The following is a 20,470-nucleotide window of genomic DNA, read 5'->3' on the forward strand; positions in this document are numbered from 1 at the left end:
CAGTAACTCATTCAATCTTCTGCGACACCAGCGAGAACACACTGGGGAGAGGCTGTTCACCTCTGAGTGTGGGAAGAGATTCTGTAATTCATCAGACCTGCATAAACACAAGGGAGTTCACACTGGGGATAGGCCATTCATCTGCTTGCAGTGTGAGAAGGGATTCGTTGATTCATCCAATCTACTGCGACACCAGCAAGTTCACACTGGGGAGAGACCGTTCACCAGCTCCGAGTGTGGGAAGGGATTCAGTGATTTACCAGACCTGCATAAACACCAGTGAGTTCATACTGGGGAGAGGCCATTCACCTGCTCTGAGTGTGGAAAGGGATTCACTCAATTATCCAACCTGCGGACACACCAGCGAGTTCATACCAGGGAGAACCATTCACCTGCTCTGAGTGTGGGAACAGTTTCAGTGATTCATCAGACCTGCATAAGCACGAGGGAGTTCACACTGGCGAGAGGCCGTTCACCTGCTTTCAGTGTGGGAAGGGATTCAGTGATTCATCCAACATGCTGCGACATGAGCGAGTTCACACTGGGGAGAGACCGTTCACCTGCTCTGAGGGTGGAAAGGGATTCGCTCAGTCATCCGACCTGCAGAAACACAAGCGAGTTCACACCAGGGAGAGGCCGTTCACCTGCTCTGACTTTGGGAAGGGATTCACTCTTGCTAAGACACCAGCGAGTTCACAAGCGATTCTAGGGTTTGGATTCTGCTGTTATTGCTGCTGTTAATCACATCCAGGACTGAACCATGTTCATTCTGACACTTGGTGAAGTGGGAGGGTCGGAGAGTTTCTTTCTGCTGGACTGGCCGGTCTCACGACTTTGCTTCCAGTGGGCTGATGCTCTTTGAGCCTGGGAGTGCACATTTCCACTGAAATGATCCACAAAAGCTGATGAAGGACATTTACTTTATCCTGGTTAGTAAATAGTGATTGTTCCTACCATTGCAGGCAGATCTAAAATAAATGTAGGAAGTCTAGGAAAACTCAGGAGAAATGTCCTCATCCAGAGAGTGGTGAGCCTGTGGAATTCGTTACCACAGAGAGTAATTGAGGCCAAAACATCGTGTGTTTTCAAGAAGGAGTTAGATATAGCTCTTGGGGCAAAAGGGATCAAAGGATATGGGGAGAAAGCAGGAGCAAGCTGTTGAGTTGGATGATCAGCCAAGATCATAATGAATGGCGGAGCAGGCTCGAAGGGCTGAATGGCCTATTGCTGCTCCTAGTTTCTATGTTTCTATTAGATATATTTATTATTATTTCTTGTGTTCTGATATATTACTGTAGCTACATTATAAATCTCCAGTTCTAGATTTGTTAAGACACAGAAGAAGACTAATGGGCACCTTGAGTCCGTATCAACTCTCTGTAGAGCAATCCAGTCAGTCCCATTCCCCCTCTGTATCCCTATACTGCTGCAAGTCTATTTCCTTCGAGTGCCTATCGAATTTCAATTTGAAATCATTGGTCTTCCACCTGCCTTACAAGTTGCGAGTTTCAAATAATGACCACTCACTGTAATAAACTACAGTTGTGAACATTTCGAATCATGGAGTTCATTAAAACTAGAATTGTGTGTTCTAAATTTCTATCCTGTACTGACAGTGATGGATTTTGTAATCTCTTTCTACAGAACATCAGAAGTTGAGGATGTGAAGACATGAAATTCACAACAAACATCACATCAAGATCTGACAGACTCACTCAATTCATCAGGAGCTGAATATCATCAACCTTTGAATATAGCTGGAGAAATGTTTCTGTGTTCTGCCTGCTTCAAAAGATTTTAAGCATCAAGGTGACTGGAAATGCACCGAGACGCACACACCCGAGTGAGGGTGTTCCTGTGCACTGACTTGTGGAACAAGCTTTAACCAGTTATGCAGTCTGAAAAAACATCACAGCATTCACATTGAGGAGAGGTATTATACATGTTCTGTGTGAGGACAAGGACACCTGCACCATGGAGAAACCGTGGAAATGTGGGGACTGTGGGAAGGGATTTCGGGCCCCATCTGATCTGGAGATTCATCGACGCCGTCACACTGGGGAGAGGCCGTTCACCTGCTCCGTGTGCGGGAAGGGATTCAGTCAATCATCCAGCCTGCTGCAGCACCATGTCACTCACACCAGTGAGAGACCTTTTAAATGCTCTGCCTGTGGGAGTGCCTTCAAAAGGTCTCATGACCTGATGGTCCACCAGCGCATTCACACTGAGGAGAGACCATTCAGCTGTGCTCACTTTGGGAAGACATTTGGAACATCCTCCAAACTGCTGATACACCAGCGCATTCACTCTGGGGAGAGGCCATTCACCTGCTCCATTTGTAGAAAGGGATTCACTCAGTCAAGCGCCCTGTGGACGCACAAGTGAGTTCACACCGGGCAGAAGCCATTCACCTGCCCTGAGTGTGGGAAGGGATTCAATGATTCATCACACCTGCAGAGACACTGGTGAGTACATTCTGGGGAGCGGCCGTTCTCCTGCTCTGAATGTGGAAAGAGATTCATTCAGATATCCAACCTGCAGATCCACCAGTGAGTTCACACCGGGGAGAGGCCGTTCACCTGCTGTGTGTGTGGAAAGGGATTCAGTCATTCATACACTCTGCAGAAACACAAGTGGGATCACGCTGGGGAGAGGCCATTCACCTGCTCTGAGTGTGGGAAGGGATTCAGCGATTCATCCACACTGCAGACACATAAGAGAGTTCACACAGGGGAGAGGAGATTCACTTGCTCCCTGTGTGGGAAGGGATTCACTCAGTTATCCGACCTGCTGACAAGGTCAGGGAGGTTTTTCCCTCTTGGTTCCCTCAACACCTGCCGCAGACCCAGTCCAGCAGCGATGTCCTTTAGGACTCGGCCAGCTTGGTCAGTGGTGATGCTACTGAGACATTGGAGTCCCCCACCCTGAGTACATTTGGTGTCCTTTCCACCCTCAGTGCTTCCTCCAAGTGCTGTTCAACATGGAGGAGCACTGATTCATCAGCTGAGGGGGTGGTCGGTAGCTGGGAATCAGCAGGAGGTTTCCTTGTCCATGTTTGACCTGATGCCATGAGACTTCATGGGATACAGAGTCGATGTTGAAGACTCCCAGGACCACTCCCTCCTGACTGTATACCACTGTGTACACAAATACCATTGTATAGACAAATTGCTGAATTCAGAGGGGATAAAGCAAGATGACAGGGAATTTCTTCTGAAAGTCCAATTCATAACAGCCAGTACTCAAAAGCCGGATGGATTGTCAGCAATCAGCAATGTGGTTCCTGACAAAGTGAACTAGACCTCAAATCTGGAAATCCTTTGGACCCATCACAAGTTCTATCCCAGGGCCCAGACTGTACACAATCTGATACAGATTTAAAAAGCACCATGAGGAATAGAAAACTGAAGTACAACCTTTTAACCAAGGACCTGGTAAGAGTGTGTGACAGGGGAAAGGAGACCTCTTGAGAAGGTTAAAGAAAGTGAATCAACCAATAGTAAAATGAAATTGTGTTTACCAGAACATTGGGACTCGAGGAACTCGAGCAAGTTGAACTTTAAAACCTAATTGTCACATTCGGTTGGTTTTGTTACGAGTTAAGTTTATAGTGTTGCCAAGATGATATGTTTAATTGTAAAATGTGACAGAGAAAACATTATCTGTACAGTGCATAAAAAGGTAGTTGTTACAGTGTTTATCATGTTAAAACGTGTTGTAGTCAAAAAGGATTGTGGAAACTTCTTAACTTCAGTAAGGTTTTTCCATTGGGTGTGGGGAACATGTAATGATCCACGTACCTTGGGAAAAGGATGTTTTTTTCATGCAATGTCCCCTTTAAACCCAAAGTGAAACTGGGGATTCTTTTGAAGATGGGGTAATTGATTTCCTGGTTCTGAGGTCATTACTTTCAAGAAATGGCCACATGACCTGAGGTTACTGTGGGGATGAAAAGCTAAAAAGTCAAGAGTAAATAGACAGCGAATTGCATATTGAATTACAGTTTGAGCAGCTGAAGCAGGTTCAGTTACAGGCAAAAATGACAGACATACTAGAAAACAGAAGCTGGTTTTGAAGCAGGGCTCTCAAGAATAGAGCAGGGACTGTGGTACTCTGTGTGTTATACAGACACATGAAGATAAGGAGAGCAGGTAGCTGTGGATTAGAAAAGACCCCTTGCTTGTATTTCAGTTTTGCCAGAGCCAACTGAAATACAAGCAAGGGGTCTTTTCTAAGAAGGGAGTCTCTATTCTGTGACGTCAGGATTGTTGTGACCCGAGAGATAGAGCATTTGTAGACGTGCTGTAATGGTGCCAATGAAAGTGACTCGAGGGCCAAATTCATTGAGTGGGAAGTGAGAGATTCGACATAGGGAGGGCAATTGGAAAGACTGTGAGATTGCCCATGGTGCAACATGTGTGCAGGAAGAAATGAGAGTGCTTATAACAACATGAGCTGTATCTTTGTTCTTTCAACAATGTAAAGTAAAATTTACCTTTTTCTTTGAAATACCCGTCGCCTGTTAATGAATGTTTGTGTTGATTTTAGTTGGTTTATTACAGTAAAAGTTTTAAAAGGTGAAATCTTGTCCATTGGTTGTCTTTCCATTTGTGTCGCGGGGATTCATTTCATTGAATAAGTTATCGGTCTCTACAGGAAACGGAACAAAAGTCATACAGTCATTAGGACAGAGAAGGAGGCAATTCTGCCCATCGAGTCCGTGCTGGCTCTCTGTAGAGCTATCCAATCAGTCCTATTGCCCCGTTCTAACCCCGTACCCCTGCAAGTTTATTTCCCTCAAGTGCCCATCCAATTTCCTTTTGTGACCAATAGCTGGGAGGGACCCAAAGGAAAGCCAGTTTAATCTGGCACATCCGCTGTTTATTATTCAGACCTGGAAGGTAAGAAGGGGTTTAGTTAACCAGCAAGTCGAGCCTGGATCAGGTCAATAAAATGGGGTTGAAATGGGTTTGATGTGTATCTGAGATGGGAAAGCTTTATGTAAACCCGGTCAAATCTTTGAGAGGAGAGACAGAGACAAACATTAGAACAGGTCCCAGTCCCCATTAAAACACGCAGCCTGGGAAGATTAGGAAGGGGACCTCCTCTGCCACTCAGTCAGCTCATGGCTGATCTCCACCTCCACTCCGTGCTCCTGTCTTTGCTGCGCTCTGCACAGGGTTGGGTTGATGAGGGATGGAAGCCGATGAGATTAGAGTGGGGGTGGGGCCGGGGAACCAGAGCCCAATGAACACACACGTGAACCCTGCAGGAGGCAGATCCCCCACAACTGACCAAGCCAGAAGGAAGAGAGCATCCTGAAACACAGCAAGAATTCTCTCAGCTGGGAGCTAACCAGGCAATGTGTTGTGAGGAGGCTTTAGAAACATACTCTGGGTAGACTCATTCTCCGAAGCTGTGGGCTTGTCAGCTGGACAGTGAAACTAGGCGTCCAACAGCCACAGCCGCGTCTAATATTGGACACTGGGTGTAACCCTGTTCTGTATTAAGCAGACTGAGCTGATGCTGGGTTATTGTGATATCGTTAATCTGATCCTTAATTGATTCAATTTCATACGTTAATAACATTGATTCAAGTACAGTGCTTACTCTGTTAATCTGCAAATAAAGTGTCCCCACTCACACTCAGTCCATTCACCTATCACCCCCTGTGCTCACTGACTGACATTGGCTCCCGTCCAACCAATGGATTTCTGAGGAACAAAAGGACCTTGGCGTGTGTGTCCATAGATCTCTGAAGGCAGAGGGGCATGTTAGTGTGGTGGTGAAAAAGGCATATGAGACACTTGCTTTTATCAATTGAGGCATAGATTACAAAATTGGGAGGTCATGTTGGAGTTGTATAGAACCTAGGTAAGGCCGCAGCTGGAGTGCTGTGTGCAGTTCTGGTCGCCACATTATAGGAAGGATGTGATTGCACTGGAGGGTGTGCAGAGGAGATTCACCAGAATGTTGCCTGGGATGAAATGTTTAAGTTATGAAGAGAGGTTGGATAGACTTGGGTTGTTTTTGTTGGAGCAGAGAAGACTGAGGGCGACCTGATCAAGGTGTACAAGATTATAACGGGCATGGACAGGGTGGAAATGGAGCAGCTGTTCCCCTTAGTTGAAGGGTCAGTCACAAGGGGACACAAGTTCAAGGTGAGGGGCAGGAGGTTTAGGGGGGATGTGAGGAAAAGCTTTTTTACCCAGAGGGTGGTGACGGTCTGGAATGCACTGCCTGGGAGGGTGGTGGAGGCGGGTGGCCTCACATCCTTTAAAAAGTACCTGGATGAGCACTTGGCACATCATAACATTCAAGGCTATGGACCAAGTGCTGGTAAATGGGATTAGGTAGGTATGTCAAGTGCTTCTCATGTGTCGGCGCAGACTCGATGGACCCGATTTTACCTCTGTAAAAGTGAATGGGATTTTGAATGAGTTAAAATCGGGCCCATTCTTTTCAAATCCCTCCATGATCTCAATCCTCCCCATCTCTGTAACCTCCTCCATCCCTACAACCCTCTGAAATATCTGTGCTCCTCTCATTCTGGAGTATCCCTGATTTTAATCGCTCCACCATTGGCGGCCGTGTCTTCAGCTGCTTGAGTCCCAAGCTCAGGAATTCCCTCCCTAAACCTCTCCGACTCCCTACCTCACTTTCCTCCTTTAAGACTCTCCTTAAAACCTGCCTCTTTGTCCGAGCTTTGAGTCACCTGAGCTAATATCTCTTTATGTGGCTCAGTGTCAGATTTGGTTTGATAATCGCACCTGTGAAGCTCCCTGGGACGTTTTACTACATTAAAGGTGCTATATAAATGCAGGTTGATTTTGATGTGGTGTTTGAATTATTTTCAGGAGATGCCGCTATTGTTAAGCAGTCAAACACTTTCTTGCTGTGTCCAGAGAGAGCTACAGGAAGGCTGTTGACTATAATCGGCCATGCAAGGCTTTGTTCGATGTTTAAATATAGAGGAGTGGAGACATTGTTATATCGGTCACTCAGAGCTGAACAGAAACCCATCTCTTTAAATACAGACACAGAGTAGAGGCTGGAATGAAATCTGTCCCTTTTAACCTGCACAAAAGCAGGAGACTCAGATTCAGAGGCTGCAAGAGTCCATTCAGCCCATCATGCCCCTGCCATCTCTTTGAAAGGACTCTCTGATTCATCCAACTGCTCTGCTCTTTCCCCACAGCCCTGCAAATTCTTCCCTTTCAAAAGTGTTTACCCTTTGGAAAGATACTGTTGAATCTGTTTTCAGACAGATCAGAACAACTCGCTGTGTCAAAGGAAAAAATCTCATCTCCCCCTCTGGCTCCATTGCCAATTACCTGAGAGGGTCTCACTTTTTGTTAAAGAGCCTGTCAACCCCTCTCACCCACTTTCCCTAAAGTGCAGAAATCTAATCATGAAAAGTCCAGAAAAATCAAATATTTTTACTGATAAAAGTTTATTAATGAAACAGAATATGGTTACAAAAACAGAAAATTACTTGAGAATCAAAGACAACCAGAGTAAAAGGATGTGCACAATGTTCTGGACACAAATGGCTTCTCTTTAATTCATCTGTCCCCTGTTTGCTGCCCTCTTTGTGGAACACCCCCGCTCAGTCCACAAGCATGACCCTGACCTTCCAGTTGCTGCCATTATAATTCATCACCTTGCTCTCATGCTCACATTTCTGTCCTCGGCCTGTTGCAATGTTCCCGAGAAGCCCATCACAAGCTGGACGAACAGCACCTCATCCTCCGATGAGGCACTTTACAGCCTCCTGGACTCAACATTGAGTTCAACAACTTCAGACCATCAGCTCTGTTCTCTGTTTTGATTTTTTTTTGCCAAGTGCCAGTCTGCATTTTCTTTTCAGGTTTTTTCTTTCAGTCAGAGCTGTCCTTTATTCTGCCATTAACACTTACTCTGGACCAATGCTTTGTTTCTTTACTACTTTACTCTCCCTTTGCCTTTTGTTCCATGACATTTTTGTTATTTAATCTCGCCTGCCCTCTAACCAATCCCTGACTTTCCCTCTTGTTCCACCTGACCCTCCCCCCTTTCTCAACAGCATCAAACCCATCACATTTCTCCCTCTCTGAAGTTCCAAGGAAGAGTCATATTGGACTCAAAACGTTAACTTTGTTTCTCTCTCCAAAGATGCTGCCAGACCTGCTGAGTTTCTCCTGCACACTCTGTATTTATTTTAGATCTACCTGTAGTGGTAAGGAAAAATGACTTATTATCCAGAATAAAACAAATGTATTTTCATCAGCTTTTGTGGATCATTTCAGTGGAAATGTGCACTCCCAGGCTCAAAGAGCATCAGTCACTGGAAGCAAACTTGTGAAACCGGCCAGACCAGCAGAAAGACCCTCCCACTTCACCAATAGTCAGAATGAACATGGTTCAGTCCTGGATGTGATTAACAGCAACAATAACAGCAGAATCCAATTCCTGTAATCACTTGTGAACTTGGTGTCGCTGCAGGTGGGATGACTGAGTGAATCCCTTCCCACACTCAGAGCAGGTGAACGGCCTCTCCCCGGTGTGAATACGCTTGTGTTTTCGGAGATCGGATGAATGACTGAATCGCCTCCCACACTCAGAGCAGAAGAACGGTCTCTCCCCGGTGTGAATTCGCTTGTGTGTCTGCAGGTGGGATGAATGAGTGAATCCTTTACCACACTCGGAGCAGGTGAATGGTCTCTCCCCAGTGTGAACTCGCTGGTGTCCCTGCAGGTGGGATAACTGAATAAAGCTCTTGCCACACTCAGAGCAGGTGAACGGCCTCTCCCCGGTGTGAACTCGCTTGTGTGTTTGCAGGTTGGATGAATCAGTGAATCCCTTCCCACACTCAGAGCAGGTGAAAGGCCTCTCCCCGGTGTGAAGTCGCTGGTGTGATTCCAAGGACGATAACCGACTGAATCCCTTCGCACAAACAGAGCAGATGAACGGCCTCTCCCCACTGTGACTGCGCCAATGAATTTCCAGGTGAGAAGGGTATTTGAATCCCTTCCCACAGTCCCCACATTTCCATGGTTTCTCCATGGTGTCCGTGAGTCTCTCCAGGTTCAGTGATCAGCTGAAGCCTCGTCCTCACAGAACACATGCACGGTCTCTCCTCACTGTGAATGGTGTGGTATTTTTTCAGGCTGTGTAACTGGTTAAAGCTCTTTTCACAGTCAGTGCACTGGAAACACTCTCACTCGGGCGTGTGTGTCGGTACTTTTCCAGTCACACTGATATTTAAAATCTCTTGAAGCAAACAGAAAAGACAAACAATTCTCCTTCCAGGTTGAAAGGCCAGTGATAGTCAGGTCCCATGAATCGATTGACTGTGTCAGATCTTGATGTGATGTTTGGTTTGAGATTTGTCTGCAACTCCTTCCTTTCTAATACCCTGTAAAAGGAGATTACAAAAGTCATCGCTGCCAGTACAGGATAGAAATTCAGAACAGACAATTCTAGTTTCTATGGTGCACTCGTTCCGCAAAAACTGTACATCTCCATCCCACACACTCCCTCTCAATTCTCACTCTGCAATATCTAACATACACCCAATAGTACTGCATTAAAATGTGTGCAATACACAGTACTCCTTTACATGATTAGAGATACATGGAGCTGTGAGGGAAACATCTATTTCGACAGCCAGTGATGATGCCCTGGAACTCACTGCCTATAAGGGTGGTGGAAGCGGAGAGAGTCATTGATTTCAGAATGAAATTGAAGGGAATAAACTTGCAGGGGAATGGGGATATAGAGGGGGAATGGTATTGACTGGATTGCTAGACAGAGAGTCAGCAACTACTCGAGCTGCTAAATGGACTCCTTCTGTGTCATAATGACTCTATGACTGGCAATATATAACGTAGTTACAGTACCATATAACAAAACTAGAAATAATAATACACACATTATTACAGAACCATTGACAATATAGTTAATACGTATCATATAACAATACTAGATATATCTTTGTCCAATATTAATTCACTGTCCCCTGAAATGTCAGCCATCTCCTGGGGAAACCAGCCCTTTAATTGTGAACATTAGGAAAGAGACCATCCTTTTAGCCAGACAAATAAATGTGTCAAGCTGAGGGAGCAAAAGATGTCAATGTCTTTAAGAGAGAGAGAGAGAGACACCTGGGCCAACCTTTCCAGAGTCTGCACCCTCCCTGGATTCACTTCCTTTCCCTTCAGTTCCTGCAAGTCAACAATTTCCCCCCAGAATGAGAAAAGAAATGGAAAGGGGGAGAAAAGAAAGTGTTTTACTCACAAATGTTGGACACAGGAGGAAGTTTTAGTCTGTGTGAAGCTCAATCTTCATTCACACAAAGCCCGCGCTCTGATTGGCTAGACGACCAGAGTTTCCGGTCCTCCAACTCTCCCCATTGGTTAATCTCCCACCTGAAATCAATGGGACAGCGGAAGCCTTCGTTGACGCGGGAGACACTTTGACCCCCGTGATGAGTTGAGCGGTTAGCCAATGGGAAACGCCATTGTTTGCCCATGCGCAGCTTCCCCTCTCCCTCGGACATGCGCAGTCCCAGGCCGCCCGCCCGCGCGGCGGATAGAGCGGTTCCCCAGCGCTGGGGAGTGTGGGAATTGCGGCTGCCATTCCTCACCCGGAGCCCTGTCTCCAAACTCCTGGGATGGAAAGTGGGGGTGGGGGGCGCAGTGACCCCGCCCTGACACAAAGTACATGTGGGTAGTCACTGGATTTGATTGTCACGCTCCCTTAGCAAAACAGTTTTTTCACTTCAGGTGTAATTATTTAGACACCTGGGTAACATATTGGTGAGGGCAATAGGTAAGTGTGAAACTGAACCCGAGAGTCAGCACCTTCAGGAGAGGAGAACTGGGGAAAAAGCAGGAGTAGGATAGTCGGATGAATTAGTGTTTCAATCAATGGGGAGGAGGGCTTGTATTGGGGAGTGGCAGGTATTTATAATTTGAAGGGGGAGAAATATATTTTCTGATAATTCGAATTGTCACTTCTGAATTTCTATCCTGTATTGACAGTGATGACATGATAACGTCAACCCTGTTGCACCCATTCATAATCTTGAAGTCCTTTATCAGGTCAACCCTCAGCCTTGGCTTCCCTAGCCTGTTCGCTCTATCCTGTAACTTAAACACTCTTGGTTATGGTACGATCCTTGTCAAACTTTCTTGCACCTTCTTGACGACCTCTGTCAGTTTAAAAGGGGTGTATCATTAAAATTTAATCTCAGTTTAATTTGGTTGCAGGAACCTAATTACTCGATTCCAAATTGACCCTCTAAGATACTTTAGTTCAAAGGAGACTTAAGCATCAGGCAAGACCAGACTCTGAAGCAGCAAATAATATTAATATTTATTTAAAAGAAAAAGGTTTACTTTCGAATTACACGAGCGACTTTCCCCACCTCAGTTGGGCGACCACCCCAGGTATGAATGTGAACCTTCCTCAGGTTGAACCAACAGTGATTTCCCACAATCCTGCCCCAGAGGTCCCTCAGTACCTCCGCAAATAGAGTCCAACTCGCAAACCCAAGATGGTTCTTGAAACCCACTTTTAACGCCTGAATTAATATTAACTCATCTCGAATCCGGCCTGTTGTCATTAGACAATTAGTCATTGTTATTACTGGGTTAGTTTTATTGGATTTAATCCTTTCCATACATTGTTCCATGGAGCAGAACCATTGGGCTGTTCAGAATCTTTCTTTTTATCTGAGTTTAGACAATGTTACGGAGCGAGATGGGAGGATTGCACAGTTAATTCTAGCCCCACATCTTCACAGTCCTAGTTCAAATGTTTAATTCACCCACAAAACAGGTCAACTGTTACCCTTTGATACTGTTATTCCCAGGCAAAAAAACATCTAACCAGGCTTCTTTCCGCTCTTGAAATTTGAATAAATGTTTCCTTTTCCCACCTATTTTTAAATTTATTTTGATCTATTGTTTTGTCTCCACCTTTTAGCCCATTTCGATCCCTTCAACCCACCCCACCCCCATTAGGGCCATCTGCCACTAGCTTGTTCTGCTTGCTACCCTTAATGTCCCCATTAGCACATCCTTTAGATAATATCACCATCTTCAACACCCCTTTGTCCTTCTGCCTATGACATCTTTGGCAGTCTCTTCTTGGCCTCCACCTATCACTGGCCCCCTATCGAGCTCTACCTGTCCCACCTCCCTCTACCAACTTATATTTCATCTCATTTCTATATTTCTTAGTTCTGATGAAAGGTCATTCGGACTCAAAACATCAACTGTATCCCTCTCCACAGATGCTGTCAGACCTGCTGAGTTTTTCCAGGTATTTTTGTTTTTGTTGAGACAAATTATCCTGATGGGACATTTTTGAGGCAGGTTTAAGACAAAGGTGGGGCAAAGAGAGGGAAAGACAGAGTATTTTTTGCAGCCTGATTCTAGGGCACACACACACTCTCAGACTGAGGGTTCTAAAGGACTAAGATGTTCAAAGAATACTTCTCTTAGACCAGGTATTTTTAACCAATCAGCAAGAGTCTTTAGCCTGGCAACAGTGGTTCTTTGTTAATTTAGATATACAAAGTATCTCTTCCCTCTCCAGATGTTCCTGCTGGACATCTCAATTCACCTGTGGTTTATTAAAGAATGGCACTTTCTCAGCCCTGAATTAATATGGCAGATTTTAAAAATAACTCAAGAGGGAGAATGTCCAAAATTCAATGTTCTTCAAATTGTGCAAAAGCCAGTTCCTCACAACAAGATCATGAATGGTTTACATCGAGTAAATAAAGAAAAACTGTTTCCACTGACCAGAGGACACAGATTGAAGGTGATTGACATAAAAGCCAGAGGGAAATGAGAAAGATAAATCTTTACAAAGTGAGGTGTTGTGATCTGGAATGCACTACCTGAAAGGCTGGTGGAAGCAGACTCAACAAAGGGAATTAGATAAATCCTGGAAGGGGACTAGTTTGCAGGGCTCATGGGGAAAGGGCAGGATAGTGCAGCTAATTGAGTGGCTCTGTGAAAGAGCCAGCACAGGCATGATGGACCAAATGGCCTCATTCTGTGCTGTGAGATTCTGTGATGACAGATAAAATAATGTCTGTAATATGTAGTGACGTCAATAATATCTGGAATTCTCTTTGTGACGTTTCAGAATTTTATCCCTTTCCTTCCAGTTTAGTTTCAGACAAAGAGAACAAAAGCAAATCACTTTCAGTACATTGAGCAGCCCCGATGTCTATTCTCAGCCAGCATTACATAGGGGGACAAGGGCTGGATTCGCAGACCAGCAAGTCAAGGCACCCTCTTTAAATGGCCACTTCCCACAATGGATTCAGTGGCCTCTGAAGGGAAGCAGCCTCGGTCCACGCTGGGAGTTCATGCTTCCCAGTCAGCTGGCTCGTGCTGGCTCATGCTCCTGATGTACATGGCGTTGGTGAGACCACATCTAGAGTATTGTGTCATGTTCTGGTCACCTTATATCAGAAAGGGTAAATACTTTAGAAGCTGTTCAGAGGAGGTTCACTCAACTGATAGCTGGGATGGGTGGGTTATCTGAGGAGGCAAGGTTGGACAGGCTGGGCCTGTATCCACTGGAGTTTAGAAGAATGGGAGGTGATCTTATCGAAACCTCCAAGATCCTGAGGGGACTTGACAGGGTGGATGCTGAAAGGAAGTTTCCCCTGTGGGAGAGACTAGAACTAAGGGACATTGTTTAAACATAAGGGTCTCCCATTAGAGATGGAGAAGAGAAGAATTGTTTTCTCTCTGAGGGTCATGTGTCTTTGGAACTCTCCTCCCCAGACAGCAGTGGAGCCAGGGTCAATGAATATTTTTAAGGCAGAGGTAGATAGATTCTTGACTAACAAGGGAGTCAAAGGTTATCGGGGAGAGGCGGAATGTGGAGTTGAGGCCACAATCAGATCAGCCACGATCTTAGTGAATGGTGGAGGAGACTAGAGGGGCCGAATGGCCCACTCCTGCTCCTAATTCGTATGCTCGTATGGATGATCTGCCTGTAAGGATAGGAACTTGTCGGTTTAAAAGGAAACTTGCATTTATATAGCGCCTTTCACCACCTCAGGGCATTCTCAAAGTGTTTCACTGCTGATGAAACACTATCTGAAGTATGTTACTGTAGGAATCACGGCAGCCAATTTGTGCACAGCAAGATCCCGCAGACAGCAATGTGATGATGACCAGATCATCTGTTTTTACTGCTGTTGATTGAGGGATAAATATCATGCCCCAGGACATTGGGGGTGAACTCCTCCCCCTCCTGCTCTCCTTCCAATTGTGACCATTCCGTCTTGTACATCCACCTGAGAGGGCAGGTGGGGCCCTCGTGTTAATTCTCAATTGAAAGACGGTCCCTCCGACAGGACGGCTCTCCCTCAGTACTGGCACTGGAGTGTGGGTGCTGGATTATGGGGGCTTGAGTCTCTGGAGTGGGGATTCGAACCCCCCACCTCCTGACTCAGAGGCGAGGGTGCTACCCACCGTCATGCTGTGTTGAATAGAATCAGCGAGCTGGTGTTCTAGAATCATGGAATGGTTCCAACTCTGAAGGAGGCCATTCAGCCCATTGTGTCTGTGCCAGCTCTCTGCAAGAGCAACTCACCCAGAGCCACTCCCCCCACCTTTGCCCTGTAACCCTGCCAATTTCTGCTCTTCAAATAATGCTCCAATTCCATGTTGAAAACCATGACTCAATCTGCCTCCCTTCATCCCTGGTGCCATTCTCGTAAATCTCCTCTGCACCCTCTCTAAGAACTTCACACCTTTCCTAAAATGTGGGGCCCAGATATCGGGTTCCATTCTAGAGGGATAGAATTGAAAAGCAGGGAGGTTATGTTCAACTTGTTTCGAACCATGGTTAGACTACACTAGGAGCACTGTCAACATTTGTGATCTCCATTTAGAAAAAGGAAATAGAGGCACTGGAGAAGGGGCAACAAAGATTCACAAGATTAATACCAGAACTGAGAGCATTTAACCCTCAGGAAAGGCTGGGGCTGCTTTTCTTTAGAAAAGAGAAGACTGAAGGGTGACCTGATGGAAGTCTTTAAGATTATGAAGAGATTCAATAATCCAATAGGGATTTCATGAGAAACCTCTTTACCCAGCGAGTGTAGAGAATGTGGAACTCGCTACCACAGGTTGAGGTGAATAGCATGAATGCATTTAAGGGGAAGCTAGATACATACATGAGGGAGAAAGGAATAGAAGGATATGCTGATGGGGGGAGATGAAGAGGGGTGGGTGGAGGCTCATGTGGAGCATAAATACTGACAGAGACCAATTGAGCCGCCTGGCCTGGCCCTGTGCTGTAGACGCAATGGAACAGAGACAAATGTATTTATTTTAGATCTACCTGTAGTGGTAGGAAAAACACTATTTACTGTCCAGGATAAAATAAATGTACTTCATCAGCTTTTGTGGATCATTCCAGTGGAAATGTGCACTTCCAGACTGTAAGGATCGCAATCGGGACTGTCAATGTTTCAAGAGAAATCTGAACCCAGTAATGAACTGAAAGAACTACACCACAAGATTCCATGCCTGACACAAACTTAAATGTAGATTTAAAAAAAGAAACTAAGCACGAGTAACCTAACACCATATTGTGTAATTACTTCAGTTGTAAAGTCCGTTTTACATTTTAGTTCCACCCAAGAGTTCCCTATGAGATCCTGAAGGTTCATTTACCTTTCTTGAGACAAACCTAAAAATATGCCACAGACCTCTGGAATTCACTTTGATTTCTCCTCAGTGTTCCAGCTACTCTTTGAGGTCCAAGCCTCACGACTGTGGGTTCCTCTGCTCAAGCTTGAGCCTCACTGCATTCTGGCCCTGACTTTGGACAGTCTGACTGCTTTTCCCAGCCTGCGCCCACAGCTTCTTCACTGCTCTTTCCAAGCTGAATGTTCAAGCTGACTGCTTTCTGCTACACAACGGGAATGTGGAACTTGAAACACAAACAGATCAGCCATGACCATATTGAAATGCGAAGCAGGCTCGAGGAGCCGGGTGGCCGACTTCTTCTACGATTTCGTACACCCGGAAGACTTTCACCGGGAGGGTCACTGTAGTTTTCCTCCTCTAGCTCCAAGGTAGGCAGATCTTTCAGCTTCTTTTCCCCTCAACAACTCCAAATTAGCGACAAACTACGCAACCAATTTTGTAACTGCTTTCTATGAGAAACGCCCAGATAAATTCAACAAGATCTGATGTGGGCAAATGTGGAATCGTTCATTTTGGCAGGAAGGATTTTACCTAAATGGTGAGAGATTGCAGAGGTCTGAGATTCAGAGGGATCTGGGTGTCCTAGTGCATGAATCACAAAAGGTTAGTCTGCAGGTACAACAGGTCATGGGAAAGCTAATAGAATGTTATTATTTATTGTGAGGGGAATTGAATACAAAATTAGGAAGGTTATGCTTCAGTTGTACAAGGCATTGGTGAGACCACATCTGGAGTACTGTGTACAGTGCTGGTCTCCTTATTTAAAGAAAGGTGTAAATGCATTCGAAGCAGTTCAGAGAAGGTTTACTCAGCTAATACCAGGAATGGGTGGGTTGTCTTATTGGTAAAGGCTGGACAAGCTAGGCTTGTATCCACTGGAGTTTAGAAGAGTAAGAGGCAGCTTACTTGAAACCTTTAAGATCCTGAGGGGTCTTGACAGGGTGGATGTGGAGAGGGTGTTTCCTCTTGTGGGAGAATCTAGTACTAGTTACTCAATTAAGACAGAGATGAGGAGAAATGTTTTCTCTGAGAGTCTTTGGAACGCTCTTCCTCAAAAGGTGGTGGAGGCAGAGTCTTTGAATATTTTAAGGCAGAGCGAGATAGATTCTTGATGAACAAGGGGGAAAGCTTATCGGGGATAGGCAGAGGTTCCAATCAGATCAGCCATGATCTTATTGAATAGTGGAGCAGGCTTAAGGGGCCGAGTGGCCTACTCCTGCTCCGATTTCGTATGTTCTTATATGTTCATAAGATCCTTCTAAACCCCACAGTCCATCTCCATGGCAACGTGGCATTCTTTGGGACATTCCAAATAGAAATGAAAGGTTTTACCTGAAAAACACCCTTTGCTTCGGTGATCCAGACAAAATTGGAAACTACATTCTCTTAACAAAGCTCAAAAAACATCAGCAGCATAGAAGGAAAGTAGTGAGACCGGCCAGTCCAACAGAAAGAAACCCACCGACCCTCCCACTTCACCAACTGTCAGAATGAACATGGTTCAGTCCTGGATGTGATTAACAGCAGCAGTAACAGCAGAATCCGACCCTGTAATCACTTGTGAAGTCACTGGTGCTTCCTCAGGCTGGATGAGTCACTGAATCCCTTCCCACACTCAAAGCAGGTGAACGACCTCTCCCCCGTGTGAACTCGCTGGTGTGTCCACAGGTGGGATGACCTTTTAAACCTCTTGCACAGTGAGAACAGGTGAACGGTCTCTCCTCCGTGTGAATCCACTGGTGGACCATGAGATTCATAGAGTTTTTAAAGCCACCACCACAGTCAGAGCATTTAAAAGGTCTCTCATTGGTGTGAGTGCTCTGGTGTCTCAGCAGGCTGGATGACTGAGTAAATCCCTTCCCACAGGCAGAGCAGGTGAAGGGCCTCTCCCCGGTGTGAACTCGCTGGTGTGTCTGCAGGTTGGATGATATTCGAAACCTTTTTGCACAGTGAGAGCAGCTGAACGGCCTCTCCTCAGTGTGAATGTGCTGGTGGAACATCAGGTCTGCAGTGCTTTTAAAGTCACTCCCACACTCATAGCATTGCAAGGGTTTCTCATTGGTGTGACTGCCCTGGTGTCTCTGCAGGTTGGATGACTGAGTGAATCCCTTCCCTCACTCAGGGCAGGTGAACGGCCTCTTCCAGGTGTGAACTTGCTGGTGTGTCAGCAGGGTGGATGAATTACTGAATCCCTTCCCACACTCGAAGCAGGTAAAAGGCCTCTCCCCAGTGTGAATTTGCTGGTGGGCCAGCAAGGCAGATGAAACAATGAATCCCTTCCCACACACAGAGCAAATGAACAGCCTCTCCCCACTGTGAACTCGCTTGTGTTTCTGCAGGTCAGATGAATTACTGAATCCCTTCCCACACGCAGAGCAGGTGAACGGCCTCTCTCCGGTGTGAACTTGCTGGTGTGTCTGCAGCTGGGTGGAATTACTGAATCCTTTCCCGCACTCGGTGCAGATGAACGGCCTCTCCCCAGTGTGAACTCGCTGGTGTCTCAGCAGGTTGGATGAATTACTGAATCCCTTCCCACACTGAGAACAGGTGAACGGCTTCTCTCCAGAATGAACTCGCTGATGTGACTGCAGGCGGGATAAGTGAGTGAAACCCTTCCCACAATCAGGGCAGCCTTTCTCTGGTGTGAACTCGCTGGTGCATCAGCAGGTTGGATGAATCACTGAATCCCTTCCCACACACGGAGCAGGTGAACGGCCTCTCCCCAGTGTGAACTCGCTGGTGTGTCAGCAGCAAGCATGAATGAGTGAATCCTTTCCCACACACGGAGCAGGTGAACGGCCTCTCCCCGCTGTGACTGCGTCGATGAATCTCCAACTCAGATGGGGATTTGAATCCCGTCCTACAGTCCCCACATTTCCAAGGTTTCTCCATGGTGCGGTTGGCCATCTGTCGTTCCAGGTTCAATGATCAATTGAAGCCTCATCCACACACAGAACACGTGTACGGTCTCTCCCGGTTGTGAATGGTGTGATGTTTTGTCAGGCTGTGTAACTGGTTGAAGCTCTTTCCACAGTCAGTGCACTGGAACACTCTCACTCGGGTGTGCGTGTCTTGGTACTTTTATGGTCACGCAGATGTTTAAAATATCTTCAAACAGATAAAACAGACAAACATTTCTCCTTTTAGATTCAAACGCCGGTGATGTTCAGGTACCATGAATCAAATGACTGTGTCAGGTCTGAATGTGATGTTTGGTTTGAGATTTCTGTCTGCAAATTCTCCCTTTCTAATATCCTGTAAAAGGAGTTTGCAAAAGTCATCACTGTCAGTACAGAATAGATATCCAGAACAGACAATTCTAGTTTCTATGGAACATTCTTTCCCCTCTCATTCCCCCAAAGCTGTAAATCTCTGTCCCACACACTCTCTCTCCATTCTCACCCTGCTGTACCTAATATGCACCCAACAGTACTGCGCTAAAAATGTGTGTAATACAGTGCTCTATTACATGATTGGAGACACATGGGGCTGTGAGGGAGAACTTCATTTTGGCAGCGAGTGCTGCTGACCTTGGACCCGCTGCCTACGAGGGTGGTGGAACTGGAGAAGGTCAATGACTTCAAAATGAAATTCAATGATCACTTGAAGGAAATAAACTTGCAGAGAAACGGGGATATCGAGGGGGAATGGGAGCAACTGGATTGCTCTACAGAGAGTCGGCGTGGTCTTGAGTTGCCGAATGGACTCCTCCTCTGCCTGCTCTCTACTTGCTGTTAGCCAGCCAATCTTCTAACCATGCCAATTTGTTATCCCCTATACCATGAGCTTTTATGTTCTGCAATAAATTGATGTGGCACTTTATCATATGCCTTCTGGAAATCTAAGTACAGTACCTCCACCGGTTCCCCTGTATCCACAGCACGTGTTACTTCCTCAAAGAATTCCAGTAAGTTGGTTAAACATGATTTACTTTCAGCAAACCATGTTGGCTCTTCCCGATGACCTTGAGCTTATCCAAGTGCCCTGATATAACTTCTTTAAGAATAGCTTCTAACATTTTCACGAGGACATATGTTAAGCTAAATGGCCTGTAGTTTTCCACTTTGTCTCCCTCCCTTTTTGAATAATGGAGCTACATTTCCTATCTTCCAATCTAATGGGACCTTCCCCGAATCTAGGGAGTTTAGGAAAATTAAAACCAAAACAGCAACTATCTCACTAAACACTTCTTTTAAGACCCTAGGATGAAGTCCATCACGACCTGGACTCTTGTCAGCCCGCAGCTCCAACAATTTATTCAGTGCCACTTGTAATTATCTGGACTTCCTTCTTCACTTCCATTAACTGGTTTGTAGCTGCTTCTGGGATGTTACTTGTATCCTCTATAGTGAAAACTGATGCAAAATACCTGTTCAATTCATCTGCCATTTCCTTGTTTTCCATTATCAATTTCCCAGACTCACTTTCATGGGAACAACGCTCACTTCGTCAACTCTTCTTTTTTAAATATTTATTTAAAAAACTCGTGCTACCTGGTTTTATATTTCTGACTGGCATTCCCTCATAGTCTAATTTTTGCCTCCTTAGTAGTCTTTTAATGTCAATGTCTTTAAGAGAGAGAGAGAGACCTGGGCCAACCTTTCCAGAGTCTGCACCCTCCCTGGATTCACTTCCTTTCCCTTCAGCTCCTGCAAGTCAACAATTTGCCCCAAAATCAGAAAAGAAATGGAAAGGGGGAGAAAAGAAAGTGTTTTACTCACAGATGTTGGACACAG

At 45.6% G+C, this 20,470-nt stretch overlaps 3 protein-coding genes and 3 pseudogenes across 5 annotated transcripts in view; 3 read left to right on the top strand and 3 right to left on the bottom strand.

The window, feature by feature from the left end:
* LOC144696980 (uncharacterized) overlaps positions 1-10,392 on the bottom strand; it is a 322,849-nt gene extending 312,457 nt beyond the window's left edge. The window contains exon 1 of the mRNA XM_078568714.1: positions 10,279-10,392. The gene's annotated coding sequence lies outside the window, so the exon portion shown is untranslated. The remainder of the gene's footprint in view (positions 1-10,278) is intronic.
* The window catches only part of LOC144697445 (uncharacterized), a 296,141-nt pseudogene that overhangs the window by 205,705 nt on the left and 69,966 nt on the right, over positions 1-20,470 (bottom strand). The window lies entirely within an intron of this gene.
* The window catches only part of LOC144697220 (uncharacterized), a 197,538-nt gene that overhangs the window by 149,783 nt on the left and 27,285 nt on the right, over positions 1-20,470 (top strand). The gene's annotated exons all lie outside the window — the stretch shown is intronic.
* The window catches only part of LOC144697155 (uncharacterized), a 266,512-nt pseudogene that overhangs the window by 134,368 nt on the left and 111,674 nt on the right, over positions 1-20,470 (top strand). The window lies entirely within an intron of this gene.
* On the top strand, positions 36-6,966 carry LOC144697963 (uncharacterized; annotated as a pseudogene).
* Positions 7,371-18,641, bottom strand: LOC144697964 (uncharacterized). The gene is made up of 6 exons (XM_078569916.1): positions 18,571-18,641; positions 17,913-18,386; positions 17,413-17,744; positions 11,382-11,598; positions 9,278-9,397; positions 7,371-9,058 (listed from the first exon to the last, which is right to left on the bottom strand). Exons 1-6 carry the CDS (start codon positions 18,639-18,641, stop codon positions 8,458-8,460), a joined length of 1,815 nt encoding a protein of 604 aa, XP_078426042.1. The 3' UTR covers positions 7,371-8,457.

This window comes from Cetorhinus maximus, chromosome 23, assembly GCF_964194155.1.
Source record: "Cetorhinus maximus chromosome 23, sCetMax3.hap1.1, whole genome shotgun sequence".
In the NCBI taxonomy this organism is placed as follows: domain Eukaryota; kingdom Metazoa; phylum Chordata; class Chondrichthyes; order Lamniformes; family Cetorhinidae; genus Cetorhinus; species Cetorhinus maximus.